The sequence below is a fragment of the Ambystoma mexicanum genome, chromosome 14, assembly GCF_040938575.1.
Source record: "Ambystoma mexicanum isolate Mex_15411 chromosome 14, UKY_AmexF1_1, whole genome shotgun sequence".
In the NCBI taxonomy this organism is placed as follows: domain Eukaryota; kingdom Metazoa; phylum Chordata; class Amphibia; order Caudata; family Ambystomatidae; genus Ambystoma; species Ambystoma mexicanum.
Genome location: NC_090940.1, coordinates 178,499,617 through 178,524,765, shown reverse-complemented (window position 1 = coordinate 178,524,765; position 25,149 = coordinate 178,499,617). Strand labels below are relative to the sequence as shown.

The 25,149-nt window shown below is 46.3% G+C and overlaps 1 protein-coding gene across 3 annotated transcripts in view; it reads right to left on the bottom strand.

Moving 5' to 3' along the window:
• The window catches only part of MED6 (mediator complex subunit 6), a 292,739-nt gene that overhangs the window by 251,821 nt on the left and 15,769 nt on the right, over positions 1-25,149 (bottom strand). Inside the window, exon 2 of one of the 3 annotated variants that reach the window (XM_069638861.1) lies at positions 11,202-12,290. The exons of the other annotated variants lie outside the window; for them this stretch is intronic. Within the exon in view, the coding sequence (XP_069494962.1) occupies positions 11,335-12,290 (956 nt within the window). The 3' untranslated portion in view covers positions 11,202-11,334. Of the gene's footprint in view, positions 1-11,201; positions 12,291-25,149 lie in introns of those variants that run through there. 3 annotated transcript variants of the gene reach the window in all.

Below are 25,149 nucleotides of genomic sequence, written 5' to 3'. Positions count from 1 at the left end.
GTTTAAAAGGTATATTCCATGATTACTGCCGCGTTAATTTATGTCTAGTTAAATTGATTTTTCTTTTGGGAACTGAGGAACCCTAGGCCGAGGAACAATAAAACCTTAGTTGTGAGAAATTGTAGACCCTCCTCGGTCTTAGTTTCAGCAATAATCTGACACTTGCAGTCGCAGCCCTTGCAATGCATTATCTCCGAGGTAACAAATCTCACTCCGATTTGCAATGAAGCCAGTTGTCGTAGAGCCTTAGTTGTAGTTCAAGCATTGGCTCTTGCAGAGTTTACTAATTGGGTCTCCCAAATAGCAGTACTTGGGCTGGAGGTACTGAACATTTGAGATTGCAGTGTTAAGGGATTGCCATACTACTGTCACCCTTCAAACCCATCCTCCTTTGTTTTACAGTCAGCATGCTTCTCTTCACCTTCTTGCATCCTCAGCCTCCCCCTTAGGCCAATACATGCTCCATCTATATCTGTGGAGACTTTCTGGAATGCACACTCCACCTTTTAAACTTGCAAGCGACTCAGCCTCCCCATGAAGAATCCCCTGCAGGGCTTCAGCGTGAGTCTGAAGCCAAAATGAGGGAACCAGGCAAAGGCAAAGTGGGGGGTGGAGGGGTGCAGTACTCAGAATTCATTTTTGGCCTGCGATTGGCTGTGTGAGGTCTTCTGGAGACAATGGGCTAGACTCCTGGAAAACAAAAACAGGGATTATGGCCTCCGCACAAATCACCGGACAACATTTTTCGTTGACTGGCAGCCAAAATATCCATGTGGGACACACTGCGAGAGGCGCTTCAGCAAGCCAAAGTGAGGATGGAAATGACTATGCCTGCAACAAGCAATTACCCAAAGGAAGGGGAGTGGGAATATTAGGTTTTCATATCTCAGGGAGTTCTTTCTCAGAACACCTCATCTTCAACCCTGAAAACAATCCTATCTCAGCAAAGCACTAGACTTAAATACCTTCTTGTCTCTGGCAAAAACAAAAGAACACAAAGTTATCAAATATGCAAATACTCTGGATCTAGTCAACTCCTGTTCTGCAAGTATCTTTATCACTACATTTTCCAGGGGCACCCTTGAAAATGTGAAACACAATTACTACCTCCATCCATTCATCTCCAGAAAAGATGTGGCCATACCTCCCCAGAAGAGGTAAACTTAAATCCCATAGACAGGGCTTCTTAACCTCCCCATGCCATTGGCAAGTGATAATGGACTTTGGCAAATAGAACATTGTGAGATGGAGGATTGAGAAGATGTGTGACTTTTCATGCCTGGCTATTTGCCTGCAACTTTGAATGTTTTACCCTGCCTTTGACCTCTCTAATTACCAACCCATCTCTAAACCTCTAGACTCATCTCTAAACCTCTCTTTCGCCGTCAAGCTTCCAGAATGAGCCCCTTATGGTCAGCATCAATACTACTATACAGGATACAATCCAGGCTCAAAAACCATTAATCAGGCTTTTAACCTGGCAGGGTCTCAGAATCAGTACTCATCGCTCTACTAGATGACATTCATATGGCAGCACAAACTGGTGGGGTCAATCCATCAATACTCCCAGACCCATCTGCTTCATTTAACATAGTTTACCGCAAATCCACTTTGAAAAAGCCCAATCTTTAGCCCCCATACAAAACAATGGCTCATATCATTCCTAAACAACCCACAATGACTAGACGTAAACAATGGACCATGCACTCTCTATTCTTCTCACTCTGAGCCATCCATGTGGACTCCAAGGCTCAGCCCAATTACCCCTTTAAGCCTAACCTCCGACAGCAAGCTGACATCAACCATTCCAACAGGTTCTAATACTAGATCTATAGTGCTGATGAAACCCTGACGCTCCTATAACTTGACAAGATGCACTGTGCTGCATATCCCTCTCTCACTTCCTGCCTACAATCCTTCACTCATGATTGAGTACCAATTTTCTTGCCAAGAAAAAGATGAGACACTCAACACCTGAGCTAACGACCCCAAAAAGACACCAGGCAAATAGTAGGGAAACAGAAGAGGAACAGAGAGTAACAAGGGACTGCAAAGGAGCAGGAGACACCCCGAAATCCTCTCCAGAATGAGCTTGAAGCAAGATTCACCAGCAAATGAAGAGGCAGCAAGGAAAACATGCAGCCCTAACACCTGGCTGCTACCCAGTGTGACGAATCAAGAGTATTCACCCCCCCCCCTCTTCTAACTCCACCCGAAGGGGAGCCACCCAGTTTGAGGCTAGGGAGGCGAGTCTGCTCCGCAGGACCCTCCCTAGGGTTTTAGGCAACTGGGACCTTAATGGGAGTGACTCCACCTTAGGGGACAATGACTCCCATTCTGAAGAGAAACTCCCTAAACCCAATGTCTGCCTACTATGTATACTCATCTGTCATCCTTATATTTGTCTAACAATAAGTTAGGAACATAATAGCCATATCCACCAAAAAGGAGACGTCTCTTTAAAGAGAGACTTCAATATAACCAGGACGAGTGACCGTTGGGAGAAAAGAGCATGAGGCGCAGGGGAAGCCCCCCTTGCCAGATTACGCCTGGGGAAGGTGAAGCAGAGGAAACCCGGGGGACCCGCGACCTCTGGAGAGACTAGGAATACCAGAGGGAGACACCAGTGACCAGAATCAAGCAAATGGAGAACCGCTGCTTGCACGGAAACCTGTGCAAGGTGGTGGCGTGAATACAAGAGTAACGTGGTGAGCAAAGGGCCCAACCAACAACGCAGAGACCAGAGGAGTTGGGAGTGTTGCCCGCTCCATACAGGCAGTGTCTGTGGATGGCCACCGGCAACAGAGAAACCAAGTACCCGAGAGTGAATGGAACCCAGAGAGGTTCCGCTATAGGCATGGAGCAATGCCCTAGAGAAACCAACTAACCAAGAGTGGGTCAAACCCAGAGAGGCCCCTCTACAACAAAGCAAGATGTCAAGCAGTACAGACGAGAAACCGACTACCCGAGGACAGGCCGAGCCCCACAATGTTTCCCTACAACAAGAGGTTCAGGAGAGGTAGGACGACGCCAGGGCAATGCACTGGAAGGGGAGAAGACTCTCAAAGTACCACATTTGAAAGTCAAGCATTTAATGAGTACTGGAGAAATGCAAATGCAATACAGACTGTGACAAACAGCAATGTTTGGGAAATATACAAAAAGTGGGAAAGAAATACCCTGGGAGGAAGGGAGAAACCTCCAGAGACCAAGACTAGAATGAATAAGCCTATCAAGGGAGCAGTATCGTAAATGGGACAATACAGTACGAAGAACACACAAGAGAAGAACTCCTAATTGGAATAGGGCACTATGAAACCGAAGAAAGATTGAAACCCAAGAAGAAAAACAGTTGATTTTTTAATATGAAATGTGTGGAAGAGCATCCCAAAGAACACTGACGTTAAGCGGATACTAAAGCGAGTACAGAACCCAGAAGTCCATGGGAAGAGCTACAGGAGCTCATAAAGGAGATTTCAAGAACTTATCAAAGCAAATAACTCTGGGAAAACTATGACATTTGTGCATTTACGAAACCAGCAGCTAAGACACAGATTCAAAGAGAAAGCCTTTTTTGAATACCACCACCAGGATAATGTACGACATGGGGAAGAGAGACATTCTTTTGGCCTAATTTTGAGTTCATTTTATTAGTGGTAGGGCCAGATCGAATTAGGGTTACGTCTGAGGACTATTGCTTTTTCACTTACTGACAGTTGACGAGAGCTTTTAGTTCATTTAGGTAGGTAGGGTAATCCTTATAGTAGTAGGGAAAGTTAGGCCTTTACCATATATTTTCATTAACAGCAACATAATATGCCCTCCTTGTGTCCGACTGCTCCTTCCATCTTCCGACCCGCCACACCTGCCAATGGAGGCTGAAAATGGGGTTCTGGCTGACAAAGGTTTTTAAAACTGTGCAGATGTGTAAGCAAGCTCCTGGAGAAAGAATAGTCAGAGATTGGACACTGGGAGCATGTGACCAAGGAGACCGGGAAGATTTTTGGAAGAGGGAAGGCTAGGCTATAAAAGCCCAGACAGTACAGAGGTGCTTGGGGGGAGGTTGGAAGCAGAAGAGGTGGGCTAGGAGGATTGTTTACCAGGTGGAGGGCTGGGTAGATGAGGCTGTTGGGGTATGGATAGAGAGATTAAAGTTGAGATATTGGTTGAGACAGAGTGGTACAAGATGTGTGCAGTGTAGTGTGAGAAGGGGCAAAAGGTGAGTGAGTGGGAAAGAAAGCATATGGTGGGCTAGAGAGAGCACAAGGGTGATAGGATTGTATGGTAGAAGGGTGTGCAACGAGTGCAAGGTAGTAGTTTGAGTAGTTGTGTGGGATGAATGGAGTGGGGGGGAAGTAGTTGGAAGAGATAGAGAGAAAGTCTGTTAAGATTAGGGCTTAGAGGCATACATTGGGGATTGTGTGCAGAAGAGAGGGGAGAAGAGGTGTAAGGAGAGCCAGGTATAGTGGGGAGAGAAGGGCAGAGTGAGGAAAGTAACAGGGAGAGGAAAGGCGAGCACAGAGAGACTGTTGGGTTGGTTATGGACATCTGGGTTAAGAGGAGCCATACAGAAGTTGAGAGAGGGAAGCACATTGGTGAACACGACCCACGCCCTTGACCAGCCGAATACATGGGTTATTTTTACAAATTGGAAAATAAAAACCCTTGAAATCACCTTTCGGAGTCAGGGAGTTATTGAAGACATCTGTGAAAAAAGAAAGATATGCTATTCGATGGCAGCCCAAATCTGTGAGCTTAAATTCTCTGTCTCTCTCATTGCCTCCAAACCTGGGCCAAGCCCAAACTCAGCCAAATCAGCCAGACACAGGATTCATTCCAGACTGAGGATTCTTATCAACTGAACTCAGTTGTCAGTGCCTCCTTTTACTAGTTTAAACCTCTACATCGCCTCTTTCCAAGGATTGGGGGCAAGCAAAGAGAAGAAGCGAAAATGTGAAGGGAACAAAGGGTTTTAGGAGTCACCAGTAGAAAAAGAGACTGAGAACGAAGAGAACAAGCAGGGGTACAGAAGGAGACCAAAGATTGTGATGATCTCCCTACAATGGCTACTGATCACAAAATGAATTCAGTTCAGGACAACCTGTATCTTACAGAAAGCGATTCATGGCTACGGACCAGAATTCCTCATCACCAAATGAACTCTACACGTGACATCCAGTAACACAAGCTCTGCAAATGCCAGCCTGCTTAGTATACCGACCAGCAGGAAAAGGTCTCATTAAAGTAACGTTTCTCTTTCCTTGGAGTAAAGTGTGAAACACACTCCCATTCTCATTACATCTGGGAAAAGACCTCCCAACATGCAGGCAAGTCCCAATACTTGGACTTTCCCGAAGAAACACCTCACGCCGACTTCTGCTGCCCATCATCTTCTTCCCACTTTAGTGGCATAGAACGTGCTCCAAGTGCAGTTACATAAAATGAGAGCGCTCATTTGATTACTGGTCCACTCAAGATTCTGATAAGTAGTACAACAGAGTGCTAAACGAGAGGGTTTCAAAACATTAATATGTTGGTGTGTAAATTCAACATTCTATAATGCAATAACACGTGTAATGTAGCAGGTTTCAAAATTGCCGGTAGCCATTTATCTCCTGCTTATATGCAGCCTACGAGAGCCTGACTGGATTGACACCAACAGCTACCAGGAGCTACTTTTGACATCAAGGTCATCTAGTGGCAAACACGCATACATATATTTTTTTGGGAAGGTGTATGATGGACCACCGAGATACATTTAAAAGACATTTATGGCATGAAGAGTGAGATATAAATCGATGAAAAGGTATGGTGTTCACATAATGTGGAAGTTAGATTTGCAGAACGCTACATACAAACAAGCTCCTGCTCACTCTACGATGCTAGATACCAAGATGCTGTTTTTAGCCACAGCTCTTCAAATCCTCATATTATCCATGGGCAGGCTTACACATGGTATGCAAACTGTCTGGACTTCATATGAATAACTGAACATGGGCATTTCACTGATTGCGGTCTTGCACGGTCGAAAACAACCTTTGTCAGGATCTTGAATATTAGAATGCGTTACAGGTCTTTCATCGTGGGAGAAACGTCTTTGAAATAAACCACAAAACTTGAATTTCGTCTCCAAAAATAACGTTTGGGGAATGTTGTCGTTTATAACCTCGTTCCTTGTTTCTCTGTCATTTCGTGCTATCTAGTCGACTTTTAGGGGATAAAACGAGCTAAACAAGATGCAGCTATGTATATAATTTAGCACACATAATTGCAAGATAAGTCTGTTTTACAATCATATTAATATTTTTATTAAATCTTTACAGGGTGACACGACCCCAAACCCCCCCTTACCGTCCCTTCCGCCAACCATGTGGTGCCTCACTCTAACAAGTAATTTAACCGATACAGGTTTGTCATTTCCCACACGTGTTATTAGTAAATGTATGTAATGTTTTGCATTCTGATTTTAAATATATTATATATTTATGCGGGACACAATTGCGGACCGCCCTCAGTGCCCCTTCCCCTCAACCCCCGCCTACACCTTGACTTTAGAAGGGTGTACAGCAGTGGAATTCAAACTTTTTTATGCTTGAGGTAACATATTGTCTGTGGAGTGTCCACTTCAGTCATAACAGTGTTGCCGGCCCCCCAGATGCCATATCTGCTCATATTGTCTATTGAAAGACGGCACCCTACTCCCTTTTTCAAGGGCTTCACGACCCACCTGGAGATCATTCGGGCGCCTTTAGCGGGGGGGGGGGGGGGGGGCGGCAGTCCTGCAGTTTGAAGACCACTGGTGTACAGTCATATTTTCGAAGTTTAACACCACAAAACGACTATTTTAAAACGAAATATTTATTATATTTTTTGTGCTTCATTAAAAAAAAAGTTTATCCAAAAGAAAACATGACTGAATACCCTTAGAATGAGTAATGTGTTTAAAATAGAAGGGTTTTGGAAAAAGTCTGAAATGAATTTGGGCTATGTTTAAAGGGAATACCTCACAGAAATGTACATGCTTATTGTAGCAATCATCCCTGCTCAGGGTGATGCACAGGCCGGTAATAGATGGCCAGAGCAAAGCGAGGGCCCCCGCAAAGCCTAATGGGCATTACAGCACTGTACACCCACCATGGGCAGAGGTGATCGTACCCCAGGTTTTATCTGGGTGTGAATATTTGATTTTTTTTTTTATATAGGCGTCGGGATCTGCATGTATTGCGCCAGTCCAGTCTCCTGTACAAAAACAAGATGGCCGACACCATAGGAAAAGTGACTTGGTCCCTTTTCTGTGTCCATGGTGGCCACTAGTAGGAGCAGCACTGGGACTTGAGCACAAAGCTCTGGTCCAGCAGGTAAGTGGGGAGGGAAGGGCAGGGGCTGGAGGATGTCTTTGCGGGGTCCCAAGGGGAGGAAAAGGTAGAGGCTACATAAAGGCTGAGGATTGGCACGTCTGATGTGAAAATATACGCCGAAGAACCTTTACATTAACTTGGCAAGACGGTTAAACAATATAAGGAGTATGGCCTCAACTGCAGTTGATTTGTACAATGCCAGCATTTTCTTCTTAAGTGCTCAGCCGCATCAATGACCTCTAATCTTTTAGAGATTAAGCAAACCATGGAACAATAGGTTAGTGCACACATTGCTGATCCAGGTGAAAGCACTAATGAAAAATGTACACTGTTCTTATTTCCTGAAGAGGAATGCCTACTACTAAGACGGCTGGTTACCAATTGGCTGCAATTATAACACACGGCCAAAGCTCCCAAAATCAATTAACTACAAGAAAGTATCCTCCTTTTTTATTTTACACAAGACATGGTTTTCAGATAAATCCTATCAAATTTCTATGACATAACAAAAACAGGGTGCCCAGTTTATGTAATAGAAATGCTTTGTAATAATTAGAAAATGAGCCAGAAAGGGCTGAGGAATTTTGGACATCTTGCAGTGAGAGAATACAGCCATGTCTTGAAACAAGGTCTTGGGGTATGTGAATCAGCAGCATGCATAGGGTTGTCGTCTTGTCAGCAATCCTGAAACATTGTGATGTATGTAAAAAATAAAATAATAATACTTCCGTGTGGCATACAAGCTTACTAAAATTGTGCAGTGTGTTTACGGTAGTGACAGTGTGGAAGTGCAGCAGAGTTGGGAGCCTGGGCTGCAATATGGGGTCTCCAACTGACAGACTGTAGGGGAAGATGCCAACCAACCTGAGTGAGGTACTTGGAATGGAGCAAGGTGTACTCAAGAAACATGCCTGCAAATATGGATTTTTAAAAAAGGCAAAAGGGAATTGTGACCGTAAAATATTGACAGTGGTCCTGGCAAACAGGATGAGGAGAGTCATTAATAAATGACTACACCCCGACCAGACAGGCTATGTCCCCAACAGGAACATATCCAACAATCTCAGACGACTCCACCAAGTCATTGAATATGCAAATGGGGATGTGGGTGAGATAGCAATAGTTTCGTTGGATGCAATAAAAGCCTTTGACTGGGTCAATTGGCCATGGCTGCAGCCCTGACTAATTATGGAATAGGACCGGGGCATCTCAGATGGGCCAATCTATTGTATAGCGAGCCGCTAGCCAGGGTCAAGACAGGAGTGGTGATATCAGAGAGGTGGCAGCTCGGCAGGGGCACGAGGCAGGGATGCCCGTGGTCCCCCATGCTGTACATCTTGGCCCTGGAGCCCCAGGCGATATACCCGAGGCAGCAGTATGACATAATAGGTATTACCATAAAAGAGGAACCGCATTTAATTCCCTTGAACGCTGATGATATGTTGTTGTATTTACGCTACCCTGAAGAAAACCTCCAATATGTCCTGGAAGTGATGGAGCGATTTGCAAAGCTTTCAGGCATAGCTGTGAACCCCAAAGATCTTGTGCATTTCCACTGGGCAGGTACAAAGGGATCCTGTTAGAACAGTTACCCATCCTGCAGATACCATGGGAGGTCAGCACGTTCCGATACCTGGGAATAGACATATCATACGGCGGAAGCAGAGCATCAACATAACACGGAGAAAGCTCTCAAGAATATTGAAAATAGCATGAAGTTTTGGGTGAAGCTCCCTCTGGCGATGATGGGACGAGGGGCAATGCTTAAAATGGTGGTCCTGCCGAGACTGTTGCACTGTTTTGGGAACATCCCATATTTGATACCTAGGCGATTCTTTGTCATACTAAATAGCAGATGCAGGGAATTCCTCTGGCATGGGACAAGGAACAGGGTGGCCCTTTGGAAGCTACAAATTGCACACGAAAAAGGGGGTATAAAATTACCAAACTATGAGATTTATTATGTAGCGAGTCAACTACAACATGTAGCCAAATGGCTCTCTGAGGAGCGGACCCTGGAATCCAGGCTGTTCCGTTCGGAATGCGCCCCGTTCGGAATGCGCACCATTCTTCCTAAAGGAAATTATATGGGTGCCCAGAACGGATATGGAAGGACGCCCAAGAATGATGACACTTGGGTGGGAGATATGGCGGAGAACCTGTCAGATAATGGAGAATCCATCCCCGTGCTCCCGGAGGTCCCATTAGTCGCGCTGGCGGGGAAAGATAAGCAACTAAGACCAACGATTAGGAAGCACTGGGAACCGGTTGGATAGCAACAATGGGTGACATGTGGCAAGAGGGGAGATTTTGAGGAGCTGGTGGAGGAAACAGGGTTACAAATGGGGCAGTATATCACATACCATAGGAAGGAGACATGGTCCAAAATAGTACTAGCGGATAAACCGGACGCCACTATAGACATAATAACTGACAGAGGGGGGACATGAAATATCTAGAATATATGAGCCGATGATGACCAAAGCGGGGAAGGAAGTGGTACAGTTTAAACAGGATTGGGAAGAGGAAGTGGGTGCCCCAATGAGTGATGGGATATGGGAGCGCGCCCAAGTATATCACAAAAAAAGTGTCAAGAAATACTAGATTACAACAGATAAAATTATATATAACTCAGGGCGTATATGACACCCCAAAGGATTGCCAAATTCAAAAATGCAGGACGACAATCATGCCCCAAATGTGACGAAGGAAACGCTGGAACGGTACACGTGTTTTGGTCATGCCCCATAATAGAGAGAAATAGCAGATAGGTTGGAAGAAAAAGGGATCAAAATGGTGGTGGACACAGTGTGGGCTTGCTTGCTAGGAGGGTTTCCTAGGTTGTGTAAACTCAAGCATGTGAGTAAATTGAAAGACCTGGCGTATGTATTAGCAAAGAGAAGAATCGCCATGGGGTGGAGAGTATGTAATAGACCAAGAATAGAAGTATGGTGGAAAGATCTACAGAAATGGGCAGAGGTAGAGACTGCAGTATGGCAGGAAGCAAGCAACGTTGGGGGGATGAAGAGGCTGGAATCTTGATAGCTTGGAAACAACTAATAGCTGAATTATTTCGGCTCACGCAAGACGAAGCAAGTGACTGCTGCAAGACGGGGAAACAGAATATGAGGGAGAATAGGCTCGGGAGGGAACGGGTGAAACAGTGGACACGGATAATGTGATGTGTATTCAAATATTACACGCACTGTAAGTTTGGTTTGTGTTGGTTGTTGAAATAAAATTAATAAAAAAATTGTAAAAAAAAAATAAAAATAAGGGAATGGTGTACACCTTTTATTCAGGCAGAGTGGGTGGGTGTGAGACCCGAGGAGTGGGAGTTTGGGCTAAAGGAACTGGGAGTTTCCTGTCAAAGGGTTTCCCCCTGAAAAGTAACGAAACGATGAGAGCTGCGGAATGCTCACTGCATGCAAGATGGCTCTAGGCGAGAGAGCACAGCTTTTGCATTATGAAAAAAGTAACTTTGCAAAGCGCTTTGTAACACTTTGGGCCATTAGGCCATTAGAGGGCATATGTTAAAGGCGATGCCACTAACATAGTCCAGTCTTATTTTCTTCGGAGAACTGCACTACCTGCTGCTTCAGGCGTTCATGCTGGTCCTTGTATTTTCGTAAGCATGGCTCGTTCTTTATGCTTGTAAGACATTGGCGTATTTTAAGTTCTGTCAAGGACTGTTCTTTAAGCATTGCAGAACCTCCAGAGAGTTTGATTTTTCATGCCAATGGACTGGGAAAAAACATTGTGCCATCCTTCTATTCGGTTGTTTGTCTTTGGCGAATCAGTCAGGGCTGAGTCTCTGCAATTCCATGTCTCTATGGCATATTTTGGTTTGCGCCACCCATTTCGGGTATTCCGGCCCACCCATGTTTCTTCAAAGTATTCTAAAATGGGTGCCAACAGTCGCTGGTTTTGGACATAATAAATGCTGTTCACCACAGCTAAGTAGGTGCTGATAACTTCAGCAGGGGGGACAAAAGCCAGAGCAGAGTAACTTGAGATTGAACTCCAGATGACTGTCAGTACTGTACAGTTCTTGTAGTCCATTGTGTTCAACACATCGCCACACAGCCTGGCAAAAATGGAAAAAACAGCCTTGTACATCACTCGAAGGGTGAACGGTATGCACTGCTTTCATTGCTGCCTGCTCAAAGTCCATAAGTATTAATGGAGGCTCTTTGTTGAAAGTGAGTTTTTTCATCTCCTCAAATAGGATCCTATACGTCCTTCCGAGCTTATTTGGCAGTAGCGCAAATACCAACGGTAATGTTTTGTCTTTAATTAGGCCATATATGGTATACAACTGCTTGAAAGGAAGTGGGCAACAGCGAAAAGTTCCATCAATTTTCCACATGGAGCTGGTACACAGGTAACCTAAATTAGATGAGGTTGCAAAGATGAGTATTTTTTCGGACTTGCTGCCACATTCCTTCTGGAAAAATGGCTCGCCAGCTAAAGTGTTCAAGTATTTTTCTGGTAACGCGATCTCATTCATGCTTACAGGGTTTTTGGGCAATCTAACGATTGTCTCCCTGGTCTTGTTTATGGTACGTTTCAGCAAGGTAGTACTGGGCAGACTGCCCGCTATATGAAACGGCATGTTCCTACTAACATTAGCCAATATTTTGCTGGTGCTCTCGTCCGTTGTTCTCGCCCTCTCCTTGATCGCGTTAATGGCCATTTTGGTTTCAACTTTTGTCTGGCTGGGGGCATCGTTATGAGGCGTTGTGTCCAGGACAACATTTTCACTTGTGGTTGCTCTTCCGCGGCAGCCGAGCTTGCGATACTCCGTGCACGTCCACGCTATTTTGGATCCCCGTTTACGTTCCTGAACATAAATGAATCCCATATGTACTAATTGCTTGTTCCCTTTCTGTGACAGCACAAAATTCAGAGGCACTTTTTCGTCCAAATCGTCTGCGGGGAAAAAAAGCAAAAATACCCATTTGTAAATCACTGTGATGCTTTCTCAATGCTTTAAGCGGTTTATTGTCATGTTTATGTATGCACTTGGGCGATTTCTCCATTCCTTTCTCAGAACAGCAGGCTCTCTTTCTCTTCGCACGTGGGTGATCTGAGCTAAATCTTCTATCTCAACATTTTAAACTGTCATTCGAACTAAGTTCCATTCAACACTCAGTTTGCAGCATAGTTTGAACGCCTAAGATTCAATTAACAAGATGTACTTCATTCTCTTTATTTGGTTGCATTTATTTAAAAAAAGATCAAGGTCCTCTGCAGATTGCCTACATTGCCCTTGAAAGAATTATTACTGGCAAAGATGAGCCGGCACTAAAGCGCAGACCCCAATTACTACCGATGTAAACGAGGTAGCACATCCACCTAAATCCTATATAACGCAAGCTCATTAAGAAAGAGCCTACTATGAAATAATCTTAAATTCTCCTAGATCTGTTCAACTAGGCGAGCTCAGCCAGAGTGTCCATTGTCACTTTTTGGGTGGGTCACCTTCAATTCAGGATAAAAAGGCCAACTACCAACGAAAATAGGCTTATTCTCAGGTTAGCTCAAGCGTGGTAACCACAATCTTCCAACATGCATAGTCTGTTACATTCCCAAATATCACTATTTGGATGTTTGATTTTGAAGGAAACTTTCTCCATGGGATTAGAATGCACCCAAGGACAGCTGAAGCCAATGGGATTAAGAACGAATCAGAACGTGTGATCAGGACATAACAAAATATGGATATGCACACTGACCAATTAAGAGAAGACAAACTTAATCCATTCGAACATATTAAGGAAATATAATGGCTACAAAGCTGATTAACTCTCTGTTCACTCTACATTTTGTGATTGTTCTTTAGTATAAAAAAAAAAACAATACAAATAATTTGCCTGGGAGCCACCAGGGGGCGCTGAGATGGGCTGGCGCTTCTCAGCCGATCTCCTCCACAGGGTGCTGTAATTTGGGTTTGGAGCCCCCCCCCCCAACCTTTTTGCAGCCTGGCCCCAACCCCCCCTGGAGGCGTCTGAAGGTATCAGGAGTCAGCGGAGCAAAAACTCGGTGCCGATCGGTGCTGGGACCACGAAGATTGCGGCCATACGTTGGGAGACGCTTGATGCCTGGTACGCGTCTCCGCTGTGAGGGCCCGGCCTGCCGAGTGGTGGGGAAGGGGCGGAAGCCTGCTGTTTGCCGCAATCTTTTGCGGCTTGATTGGAGACCCCCACCCAGCGCTGAAATAAACATGGTCAGGAGGACCTCCAGGCTGATCCAGCGTCGGAAGCCTCTGGCCCCCGGACTGGGTTCCAGTGTCATTGGGTGGCTGTGTTTGGGCAGCGGATCTCCGGGCTGGCTCTCTGGGGCCGGTCATCAGTGCGGGCAAGACCTGGACTAGGAGGGGGGTGGAGCTGCTGGGGACACTCTGTTCTGGGGGCCGCTGTGGTGAGTGGCTCATGTGCAGGCGGGCACTGCCCGTGCCCGGTTTATGTGGCAGCACCCCCTCCCCCCGTGTTCTACGGAAAGCCCGAATATTCCTCTGTGTGGTCCTGGATGAGAGGGGTGGACGGAATGTTCCATATTATTGATGCCGGGACCACTAATGTGGCCGCCGCACGTTGGAACATGCTGGGAGCCTGGTGAGCGTCTTTGCTGTGAGGATCGCGTGGGCCCGGACTGCCGAGTGGTATGCTACAATCTTTTATGGCCTGACTGGAGACTCCCGACCAGCGTTGCCAACGGCGAACTGTGAGACTCAGTGCTTTCGGACAGCTGGCCTGGGTCGAGGTTCTCCTGGTTGGTGCCCCGAGACCCAGCGCCAGCGGAGGCTAATAGCCGGCGTGGTAGGTTGCTCGGGGGGCTCGAGTGCAGCTGGACACTCCCAGGACTCGACCCATGTGGCGACCCCCCCCCCACCCCGTAGCCCGTGGAGTGCCTGACTGTTAAATTGTGGGGTTCTGATTTGAGAGGGGCGGTCCGGAACACTCATTATTGGAAGTTTGCCGTCCTGGTTTGGGGGGTGTTGCGGGACACCTATTCTTTTTGGAGTGGTGCTTATACTTGTTTTTGTTTCCTGCCGCTCTCTCTCGCTGGAATGCTGCTACCCAGGGGGGGTTTGAATGGTCCCACTGAGCTGGTTTCCTTCTTGGTTGTGAGAGCTCTTTTTGGACAGCTCCCTGTTGCCAGCTTGTGGGAGGAGGAATCCGGTGCTCCTTTGTAGTCCCTTAATTGCTCGCCTTCGATCGCTTTACTTGGGTCTTCAAGCATTATTCAGCGAGCTGGGGGGGGATTTTGTATGGTGCTGCTTGTGGGTCCTTATGAGGTGAACAAACGGAGGAGTGCAGTGAAATCAGGAGTGGAGAGGGTGAGTGACTGGACCCTGCGCCGCTTTCATTGGGGAGCCCTAGGAGCTATTGCCTATCAGTCTTGTGGCTACCCTGGACTTTGATGCTTGGGGTGCAGGCGTTCTAGACATTCCGGCGATCGTCCCCTCATGAAACAGCTTTCACCATGCGTGATGCAAGTCAGCTGGAGACATCAGAAACTTCAGACATGAGTCGTAGTATGGCGGCTTTGCTTGAGGAGATCCGTGGCTTTCGAGCGGATATAAGTAAGAGGCTAGATTCCCTTGATAAGAAAGTGGACGATGTGGACGATGTGGAAGATCGCGTCCAGGCCCTAGAGGCTCACCAATCCTCCGCCGACCTCTTTGAGACAAAATTTGACCTGCGTCTAGTAGATCTGGTGAAAAGGGAGGAAAAGATTATGCTCAAGCTGGACGATTTGGAAAATCGAGAGCGGCGCTCCAATCTTTGATTCCTTGGGGTTCCGGAGCAGGAGGGGGGAGACGCACGCAGACATTAGGCAAAAGGTCAAGGAAATAATAAGCGCTCTGTTTGGGGGTGAAAATACTGATGTCCCTACCATTGATAGAGCGCACGGAGCCGGAGGCCGCAGGGGAGATCCTCGTTCTATCTTAGTGAAGTTTCACTATTTTGTTGAGAAAACTAAAATCCTGGAGTTGGCCCGCAGGGGAGGTGCGATTGACTGGAAAGGTGCCAAGATATCCATATACCAAGACCTGTCGGCGTTTACGCTGGCGCGCCAGAGACTTTGTGGTCCCCTGACGAAGTGGTTGCAGGGTAAAGGAGTGCGATATAGGTGGGGGCACCCATTCTCGCTTTCTTTTGAATTCAATGGCGATAAGTATGCTCTTGTATCAGAAGCTGACATCCGGAAGGCGATGAGTGAATTCTTGAGTGACCCCCGCATGGAGCAGGATGCAGTCGAGGTGGTGCCCGGCGAAGGTCCTTGTAAAGAATCCTCCGGGTTCCTGGGGCGACGCCGGGTCCGGGGACACAGGAAGTATAGGAAAATGACCCCCCCCTCTCCAGGACAAACAGGGACCTGAATGGGGAGTACTCACTGTTTTTGTGTTTTTCCGTTCCTTGAATGAGGTTCTTGGGGTGGGTCCAGGTTTGAAAAATGGAATCTGATTTCATAAGCTAGGCTTGGCTACATGCTCGAAAAAAATGTTTTTTTTTAAAAAAAAAAATTTTAAAAAAGTTTAAGCTGGGGGGGAGGGGGGGTTCTGAACATGATGAGTTTTTATGATGTTTTTCGCCCTGGTGGAGGCGATCCAGGGTGGCCTGAAGGCTCGACAAGCAGAGGTCGCAACCCTTTCAGGCGCTCAAAGGTTGGGTTGAGGGGGTGGTTTGGGTGGTGAGGGGAGGTGGTCGAGCTACTGAAGTTGGTTGTGGTGTTCAACATGTTTATCTTTGTTTGGATGATGTGCACAGAGATTCTTGAGCTAGGCATAGACGTCAGCCTCCATGTGGAGGAGAGTGGAGCGCTTGGTTGTTCTAACAGGTGATTCTATCCATCTCTTGTGGGTTGAGTCCCTGAATGGGCGAGGTTTGAATTCTACAACAAAGAGGTCATTGATTTTGAGGGAGTTTGTCAGGCTCAAACTGCATTTTTTCTTTGTTCAAGAATCTCACTGGGTTAGGGGGAAGGAACCAGTTTTCAAATCCAGAGCTATCGAGTATCTGTTTCGGGCATCATATGAAATGAAGAAGCGAGGGGTTATTCTCTTGGTCTCTCCCGAGGCGCATTTTTCCTCCAGGACACATAAGGTGGATCCGGAGGGGCACTTTATTATGGTTAAGGGGGAGGTGAAGGGTCGTCTGTTCACTTTTGTGGGAGTTTACGCCCCCAACGAGGCCCAGGCCATTTCTTGGCAGGGGTTGGGGCGGAAAATCAGAGACTTTGCAGAGGGAGCGATAATAGTCGGGGGAGACTTTAATATGGTACTATCCCGAGATAGGGACAGGAAGTCGGCCAAACCATTTGTATTTATATAATTTATAACGCGCACCTTCAGGCCCAGAGGCATCCGGGCGCAACTTTAGACATGGTTACATATGCATACATATATTCAGCTTTTAAGACAGTGCACGTATACAAGGCATACAGTAATATACATATTTACAACGTGGAGGTTAGGTCAGGTGTATTCCTGGGACAGGCTCCCAGGAGCATAAGAGGTCCGGGTTTCAGGGCTGGTTAAAGAGCCAGGATTTCGTTTTGGATTTGAAGGCACTGAAACATTCTTCAGATCTGATGGTAAGGGGGAGGGCATTCCAGAGTTTGGAAGCTAAGACGGGGAAGCTAGATCCACCCGCTTTTTGTAGTTTGAACCTGGGGATGGTTAGACAGTGGGTCTGGGCAGTTCTTTGAGGGCGGGTGGGCGCGTGGCGGGATAGCCGGCTGCAGAGGTACGGGGGGGCTTGGTGGGCAAGACCTAAGGCTTTCAATGAGATTCTCTGTTTGACTGGTAGCCAATGTAGGTTGGATCTAGATTTCGAGATATGGTGGTTTCGCGGGATGTTTAAGGCCGCTCTGACGGCGTTATTCTGGGCGATTTGCAGTTTGTTTATGTTCTCTTGGCTAGTTCCTAAGTAGAGGGCGCTCCCGTAGTCGATTTTGGCCATGATGAGTGTTCTGGCCAATGTGACCGTATTTGGGGTTGTCAGAAATGGCCTGCAAGCTGCAATGAGTTTGCAGGTGTATGCTGAGGCCGATCTGACTGCATTAGTTTGTTGGGATAGGGTGGCGTCGAGGTAGACGCCTAAAGTTTTGGTATCTTTCGAGACTTGGATGGTGTTGCCATCAATGATAAATGATTGATAGGACGGCTCAAGTTTACTAAGACATTGCGTAGTGCCCAAGACGAGGAGCACAGTCTTGTCATCGTTGAGGCATAATTGGTGTTGTGTCATCCAGGCTTGGATGACCAGGTAGACCTTGTTCAAGGCCTTGTTGTCAGCCAAATAGTCTCCAGTGATAGGAATGAGTATCTGGGTGTCATCAGCGTAATTCGTATAGGAGACACCCAGATAGTCAAGTACATCAAAGAGTGGTTTTGTAAAGACATTATAGAGTGTTGGCGACACACAAGAGCCCTGGGGGACGCCGCAGAGAATGGGAGAGGGATCGGCAGCTGCAGATTGAGAAAAGACCCGCATAGACCATGTCCAGATCTTAGATCTCAATGGAAGTTAGCAGACACTCTGTCGGGTGAACGAGGAAATGGGCGTGGTCGATGCTCATCCTATTGATAGCGACCTAGACCCTCTCTACACTTATTATTCCGCTGTACATCAATCCTTTTCTAGGATTATTTGCTGGTAGATTCCTCAATTCGGGACTACATTACAGATTTCAGGGTAGAGACAGTCCCATGGTCTGACCATGACCTTGTGCGAGTCAACTTGGGAGTTCCCCTGGTTGCTCATAAAGCACCACGCTGGATATGTAGTGACACCCTGTTACGGGATAAAGAGCTGCGTCAATCTCTTCTAGCCTCTATCAGTGATTATTTCCATTTAAACGATACTGGTGACATTGATATTAGAGGCGTGTGGGACGCGTTTAAGGCCACTATCAGAGGTGTTCTAATAGAAATGGGGGCAAGGAGAAAGAAGGTCCGGATTAGGGAGGAGCGCAAGTTGAGGGAACAAATTGCTGCTATCAAGCCGGGGGGTAAGTTGAGATCGCAGATGAGCCCTGTTCAACGCGAACGACTCTAGAATCCTAGAACGAAACTGTCAGCACTCCTCGTTGGACAGAGAGAAAAGAAACTGGCGTTCTTAAAAGGGGAAAAGGCAGACAAGATTCTGGCCTGGAGGTTGAGGGAACTTCGCAAAAGTAGGCGAGTCAATCTCATTGTTGATCAGTTAGGCGAAAAATGGCTGGGTGATGCCCAAATCGTAGAACAGTTTAAAATGTACTACGAAAAGCTTTATACTACCGAGTATACTGGGGATGGATCCGTTGTGGACCGGTTTTGGGATTCGCTCCCTCTTCCTAGTCTTTCACGGGAGAGCTCTGCCTCTCTGGAGCTTCCCATCTCCCCCCAGAAAGTGCTTCATGCCATTGCTTCTTTGAAGAGCGGAACCGCTCCAAGGGACGATGGGTTTACTGTCTGTTTTTTTAAGACGTATCAATCCGCTTTGGCCTCGTTCCTAGCGAGGGTGTATAATGGTGCGTTGGATTCTGGCTGCCTCTCGCCCTCCATGATGTCAGCTCTCATCGTGGTCATTCCAAAGGAAGGGAAGGACCCATCGCTTTGTCAATCTTATAGGCTCTTTTGAATATTGACGTGAAAATCTTTGCTAAAATTCTGGCAAATAGATTGTCTAGATTTCTCCCCACCTTGGTTCATGGAGATCAAGTGGGTTTTATTCCCGGACGTCAGGGATCTGACAATAACAGGAAAACGTTTGGCCTGATGTACGCGGTGTCCAGACGAGAGTCGGAGGCTTACCTCCTCTCGCTGGACTCTGAAAAAGCCTTTGACCGCGTTCAGTGGTTATATATGGGCAAAGTACTTTGCAAGATGGGTTTTGGCGACAAATTCTGTGGATGGGTTTCGACCCTGTACAGCGGTCCCTCCCCACGGGTGTTAGTAAATGGCTGTATATCCTCAAGTTTTTTGCTATCCAGAGCAACGCGCCAGGGATGCCCTCTTTCTCCTCTGCTGTATGCCCTAGCTATGGAGCCTTTTGCCACGGCAGTTAGAGCTGATGAGGGAGTGGCCGGGCTGTGGTGTGGGGACTGTTTAAATTCTCTCTTCGCGGATGACATTTTGGTGTACCTGTCAGGAATTCACGTCTCCCTTCCTCGGTTGTTTGAGTCGATTCGTGGCTTTGGGGTGTTCTCTGGGCTTAAAATTAGTATCTCCAAATCTTGCAATATGCCCATGAGCAGGCAGGACCAGGATATCATGGGTAAGACGGAAGTATTCGGCATGCGGATTGAGAAGGTCAGTACTAGGTACCAGGGTACCAACCTACCAAGGGATCTGGGTAAGATTTTTGAGTTGAATTTTCTTCCTCTCCAGACTAAGCTTTTCAATGACTTGGCTAGATGGGCTCCCCTCACACTTTCATGGTTTAGGCTTATGGTTTCTGTGAAGATGAATGTTCTTCCCAGACTTCTCTATCTTTTCACCTCGCTTCCTTGTCTCATCCCGGACTCCTTTTTTGCGTCTCTTCGATTGCGTATTATCCACTTTGTGTGGGGTGGCAAGAGAGCTAGAATAAAATTTGATACTCTATCCCTTCCAAAGGCGTTAGATTTTATTATAAGGCAGCTCAGTTGCGGGTGATGTTAGAGCATTTACGGGATGATCTTAGAACATATTGGACTTAGAGGATGTACAGGTTCACCCTTATAAGGTCAAGGACCTGCTCTGGTCCCTCCCGTGCTCCCGGCCGGCAGCTGTCAGGACCCACCCGATTCTATTGGTTCTTTGGGCGTTATGGAAACCAAATAGGGACAACAACCTGCTCTCGTCTTGGCCTTCCCCCCCTGTCCTCCGTGTGGGGTCCTCCAATTAACTTGGGGACCAGAGGCTTTCGAGGAACACAGTCATGGTCGGACCAGGGGATTGAGAGGGCTGCACAATTGTTCCACCAGGGGAACTTTATTGATTTCGGGCAATTGTCGGGAGTGCTGACAGAGAATCCTCTTTCCATTTTTGACTATCTCCGGCTTAAGGGCATTCTCACTAGGTCTGATTGGGTGGCTTTTTCTCTCCCGTCCACTGACTCCGTTTGAACAAGTCTTTGTGGAAGCTGGGTCTAGAAAAAGGTCTCTTTCTAATATTTACGGTGTGCTGGTAGAGGACAGACAAGCATTTAAACATGTGTGGGAGGAGAGAATGGGTAGGACCATTGACGACTCTACATGGGGTTCTGTTTGTGGGTCCATCTTCAAGGGGAAACTCTATACAGCAGCTATGGAACCCATTTCAAAATTCTCCACTCTTGGCATCGGTCTCCTGTCCAATTGTCTAAAATGTTTCCCAGTGTATCCCCTATGTGTGCTAGAGCTTGTGCTGGTAGAGGGACGTGGTTCCACATGTGGTGGGAGTGCCCAGTCATTCAGGTCTATTGGGCAGAATTACTAAGTTGGATCAAAGACATCCTGGGAACGTGTCCTTCCCCTCACCCTCTGGAGATCTTATTGGGTACCCCCATGCCAGAGTGTAATGGCTTGTCTTTTACCAGGGTGGCAGGTGCGATGTTGAGGGCTGGGAGAATGGCCTTAGCTCAAAAATGGAAGAGCCCTCAGGTCCCTACGAAAGCAGAATGGTTTAATAAGCTAGTTTCACTTACGAAAAACTAGCCGATATTGCTAATGATAATATGCCCTCTTTTTTACAGGATTGGGCAATTGTACTATTAAGTGAGGATTGTAAAGCTTTGACGCTCTAATTTTTGATCAGGGTGTATAGATGGGTGGGGGAGGGTGATCTATGGATGTACTGTATGTTTCTAGTGTTTTGTGGGGAACCTCGACGGTGGAAAGGGGTTGTTGTTACGCCTTTTTTGGTATTATGCTGTGGCTCTTCCTCTTGTGCACTTTTGAACTTTTTATTTTATCCTGTTGACTCCTCTGTAGCTCATTGGTTGGGGGGGGGGGGGATAGTGGGAGGAGGGGTTTTCGCTTGTCAACTTGGTTGAGGTTGTTTCATTTCTCTTGGATGCTTTTGTGGTTATTGAAAAATTTCAATAAATACAAAGTGGAAACACATTATAATAATTTGCCTTAACACCTCACTACAAAAAAAGGCAAAATTCTTCAATAAAATGTACACTTAGTTATCACTGCCCACCTAGGCATACATACAAGGCCCTAGTGGCCAACTAAAATAACCTACTTGAAACTTAAGGCTATACCCTCCAACTCAGGGAGCTGCCTTTTCAACAGAAAAGCTTGGATGTTGGGTTACTCCAAAAAAGTCATAACCATCCTTCGTCAACCTTGCTCATGGACCCCTACTTCAAACGTTCATGCTAACGTCCCATTTCAGAATCAATGTATCTTCCATACCCATGACAGGAACCTTCCTGTCACTCAGTTGAGTCTTGCATCGTCTTTTTTTTCTCATAATGGAGGGCTGCAAAACAACCTCATTCTAACCCATCCCTCACAGGTGAGGATTGCCACTGTTTTATGCATTACTACTGGCACAGAATCAACCCTGCAGTCTAACGCCCAGCCCCCACACCCACAGGAGCAACTCCTCCACCATTCTTCATCACTAACTCTACAAACCCAGGTGTACTTCTAAGCTTAAGAGCGGTGCAAGAAGATCCCTCGTAGAGAGTGGTGCAAGTAGATTTGCAATTAAGATTGTGATGTGGGAGTACTTTACTTCCTATGTTTTTTTTTTTAAATGAAGAGTAGACAAGTTCATTTTCATGGGAGTATTTTTTAGGCAAGCAAAATAATTCTCAAACATCTTATTGTAATATATAATTGGTTGCATCTGGTAACCTAAGCAAATGAAATGATACACTTTTACCTTTACCTTAATGTTCCTTTTCAGATCAGGCAGTAATTAGTGGAGCTTTTTCATAAAGCAGCGCTTAGTTGGTACCGTTGAACTGAACAGATCAGTGGAGCTTTGCAGATAGAACCAGCGGGCAGGTTTATGTGTGTCCGTTTTTTTTGTTGAGACTATTTTTGGGCTTGGAACATCCCGCAATTTTTAGGTAGCAAAAGTGAATGTTAGGCCTCTTTCTATAGGGCTGGGTAGAAGCCAATGATACATTTCGCTTTTGGTGGGCTCTTTAAGCTTAAGAGGTTTTTTTTGCTCTGCGATACTCGCATCTGTTCTGCAAGTCATGCAGCATATCACTGCAAAATTGTAGAGGGTGTTCCGGAGATATATATGTTAGACAGTAAGGGATGGTTGTCAATGCTGGCCTTTTCTTGAACCTCTGACATAATGTTATGAACAGTTCATCTAATAAATAGAGCACGTTTTGGCTTTTGGAAGAAGAAAGAAATTGAGGCCGATATTTTGAAGCGGGCTGGGGCTCCTGGCCTAAAAACTGCAACTTCAATAAGTAGCAATGCTGGAGTGATGTGTGGTCAGTGGCGATTTGGGTAACCTCCAGGCAACCTGTGGGACCTACAGCCATTGGACTCTTCTCAGCTAACGCCATCAATAAAATAATGGTAGAGCTGAACACTTTCCTCCAAACTTGCTTTTTATGAAACAAAGAACAATAAACTATGGTCAAGGTATTTTGTTTGTTTATAAACTAAACTACTTTTAAGAACTTCCAATTTCAGCTGATAATACAATTTATTCACGTTCACACACTAAAGTGAAGTGCGGAAGCTATGACTTGAGGCCAGTCTGCAATTGAGGCACTTGACCACATCTCTGATGAGCCATTTATGGTATAGATTTGTGCTCATTTCTTTCTTGTACAGGATAAAATACAATTCTTTGTTGCAGAGATGGCCTGAAAAGTGTACATATTACAAAATAAACCAACCTAACAAATGTATACAATCTTGTAGATACTGGTTAATCAAAGGGAAAAGGATTGAAGTTTTAGGTTCCTCTATCTCAACAGAAGACTACAAAATGTCAACATTGAAAGTAATGTGAGCAATACAACTAATTTCTGAGATTTTCAATGGTGCTTTTAAGCCCCCTTCCCTCACTCTCTCCAACAATGTGCATATTCATCAACTATTGTGACTCCAAGGCAGGTAAAATGCAATGTTTTTGGTGGGCGAGAGCCTGTCTGTGGATGGGGCTTGTCATCAGTGTGAACTGAGCGCATGGATGAGTTCAAGGTAATAAAGGTCACATGTTTATAGTCAGTATTACATACAGGTCTGCAGATTGATATTATGCAAGATATCAAGAGAATGTTAAATTCCACAAAAAATCTTTTCTGGGTCAAACCTACAGAGATCATTGAAATGAAGTAGACTGCACGGGTTGGAATAAGGATTTGTTGCACGGTCGCTAAAATAAGCTCCTTGCTATCTTACAAAACCCATTAAGGGCTCTGGGGAACAAGCAGCTACTATACAGTGAGTTGCAAATATAAATTCTACATGGGAGGCAACTATAACCTTAAACATATCATACATGACACGTTCACTTAGGAATGTTGATGGCACCAGCTGGGGAGAAAAAAGTGGCCCCTGGTAGACATCGATGCCAAGATATCCAGGCTGTTTTACGCTACAAGGAGGAGCTAAATTACTCCCAGCTCCAGGCAATTTCGAACCCTTGCCATTTTAAAAATGGATGTTTGGTTAGGTGACACAGTTGGTCTTGAGAGAAAGCAGATTTGGGTAGCTACGTGGGGATGTGTGAGGCTTTCCCAAACATATTTGCCATCATGCTCCCATTGTGGTTCTTATCAATAAGTATGCCCCTTAATTAGTATTTATTAGGGGCTATCGTCCTGGAGAATAGTCACTCAAACAATTTTGGGAAATTGGAAAAGTTCGAACTCTGGGCACCATACTACTGACTGGGGATGGACGCATCATCATTGTCATTTCCGTCACTTTCGCAAATTGCTACAAATATTGCCATATATATGGTATATGGGATACGTGTTACATTTGGGTTACTTTGTGTAATTTTTTTTTGTAGAGGCGATACATTGGTAAATATGCAGGCGTGCAGAAACATAACGATGAAACATTGTCACACGGAGGGCCCCGCCCCACTCAGTTGAAGCAGACGATCAATATGTGCCCGTGGAGTTTAGCTCTATGAATGGATGGCACGATAGGAGATCATAATAGGTATAAAATGAGGCCACCAGGGGGCGCACGGATGATATCCACCTCCATGTGAGCTCCTCGCCCAACGCTCCCTGAAATGGTCTGAGCCCCCACTTCGGGACCCCCTACCCTAGAACCATCAGTTGGTGGAGGCGTCGGAACACAACCCCCACACTGTGAAAAAAAAGCGGAGAAAATCGGACGAGGATTGTTGATTTACAAGGCTGTTAAGGCGTACCACGAACACAGCGACGGAAAGTGAAAGCAACCTGCAGGCCGAGTGCAGCCAGGACGAAGCTCGAACAAGCCCCGAGCTGCAACGCTATCAATATATCTACAATGAATTGAGGACACAGCGGACAGCGAAGGCAGCCTGATTGTGCACCCCTATCGGAGCGGCGTTCTCACGCCCGCGGCCCGACTGAGTGCAGGGCCCAGATGCGACGTGGCGCTCTGGCCGCCGCTAAAGGAAATACAGCGGAGGCCTTCACCGCCCCACTCCCCGAGTGCCATTCTCAAGATCACAGGTACCCAGCCTTTTCCATTGGGCACGCAAGTGGTGAAACGTCCTGAGCTCCGGCCCGCGGACTCAGAGAGCGCACGCCCCTCCCCCCGAGTGACTGCGGACGAGCCTGAGGGGGAAGTGTGCTGTCCTGGGAATACGATCGGGGCATGCTACCCACCATCCCTCTCT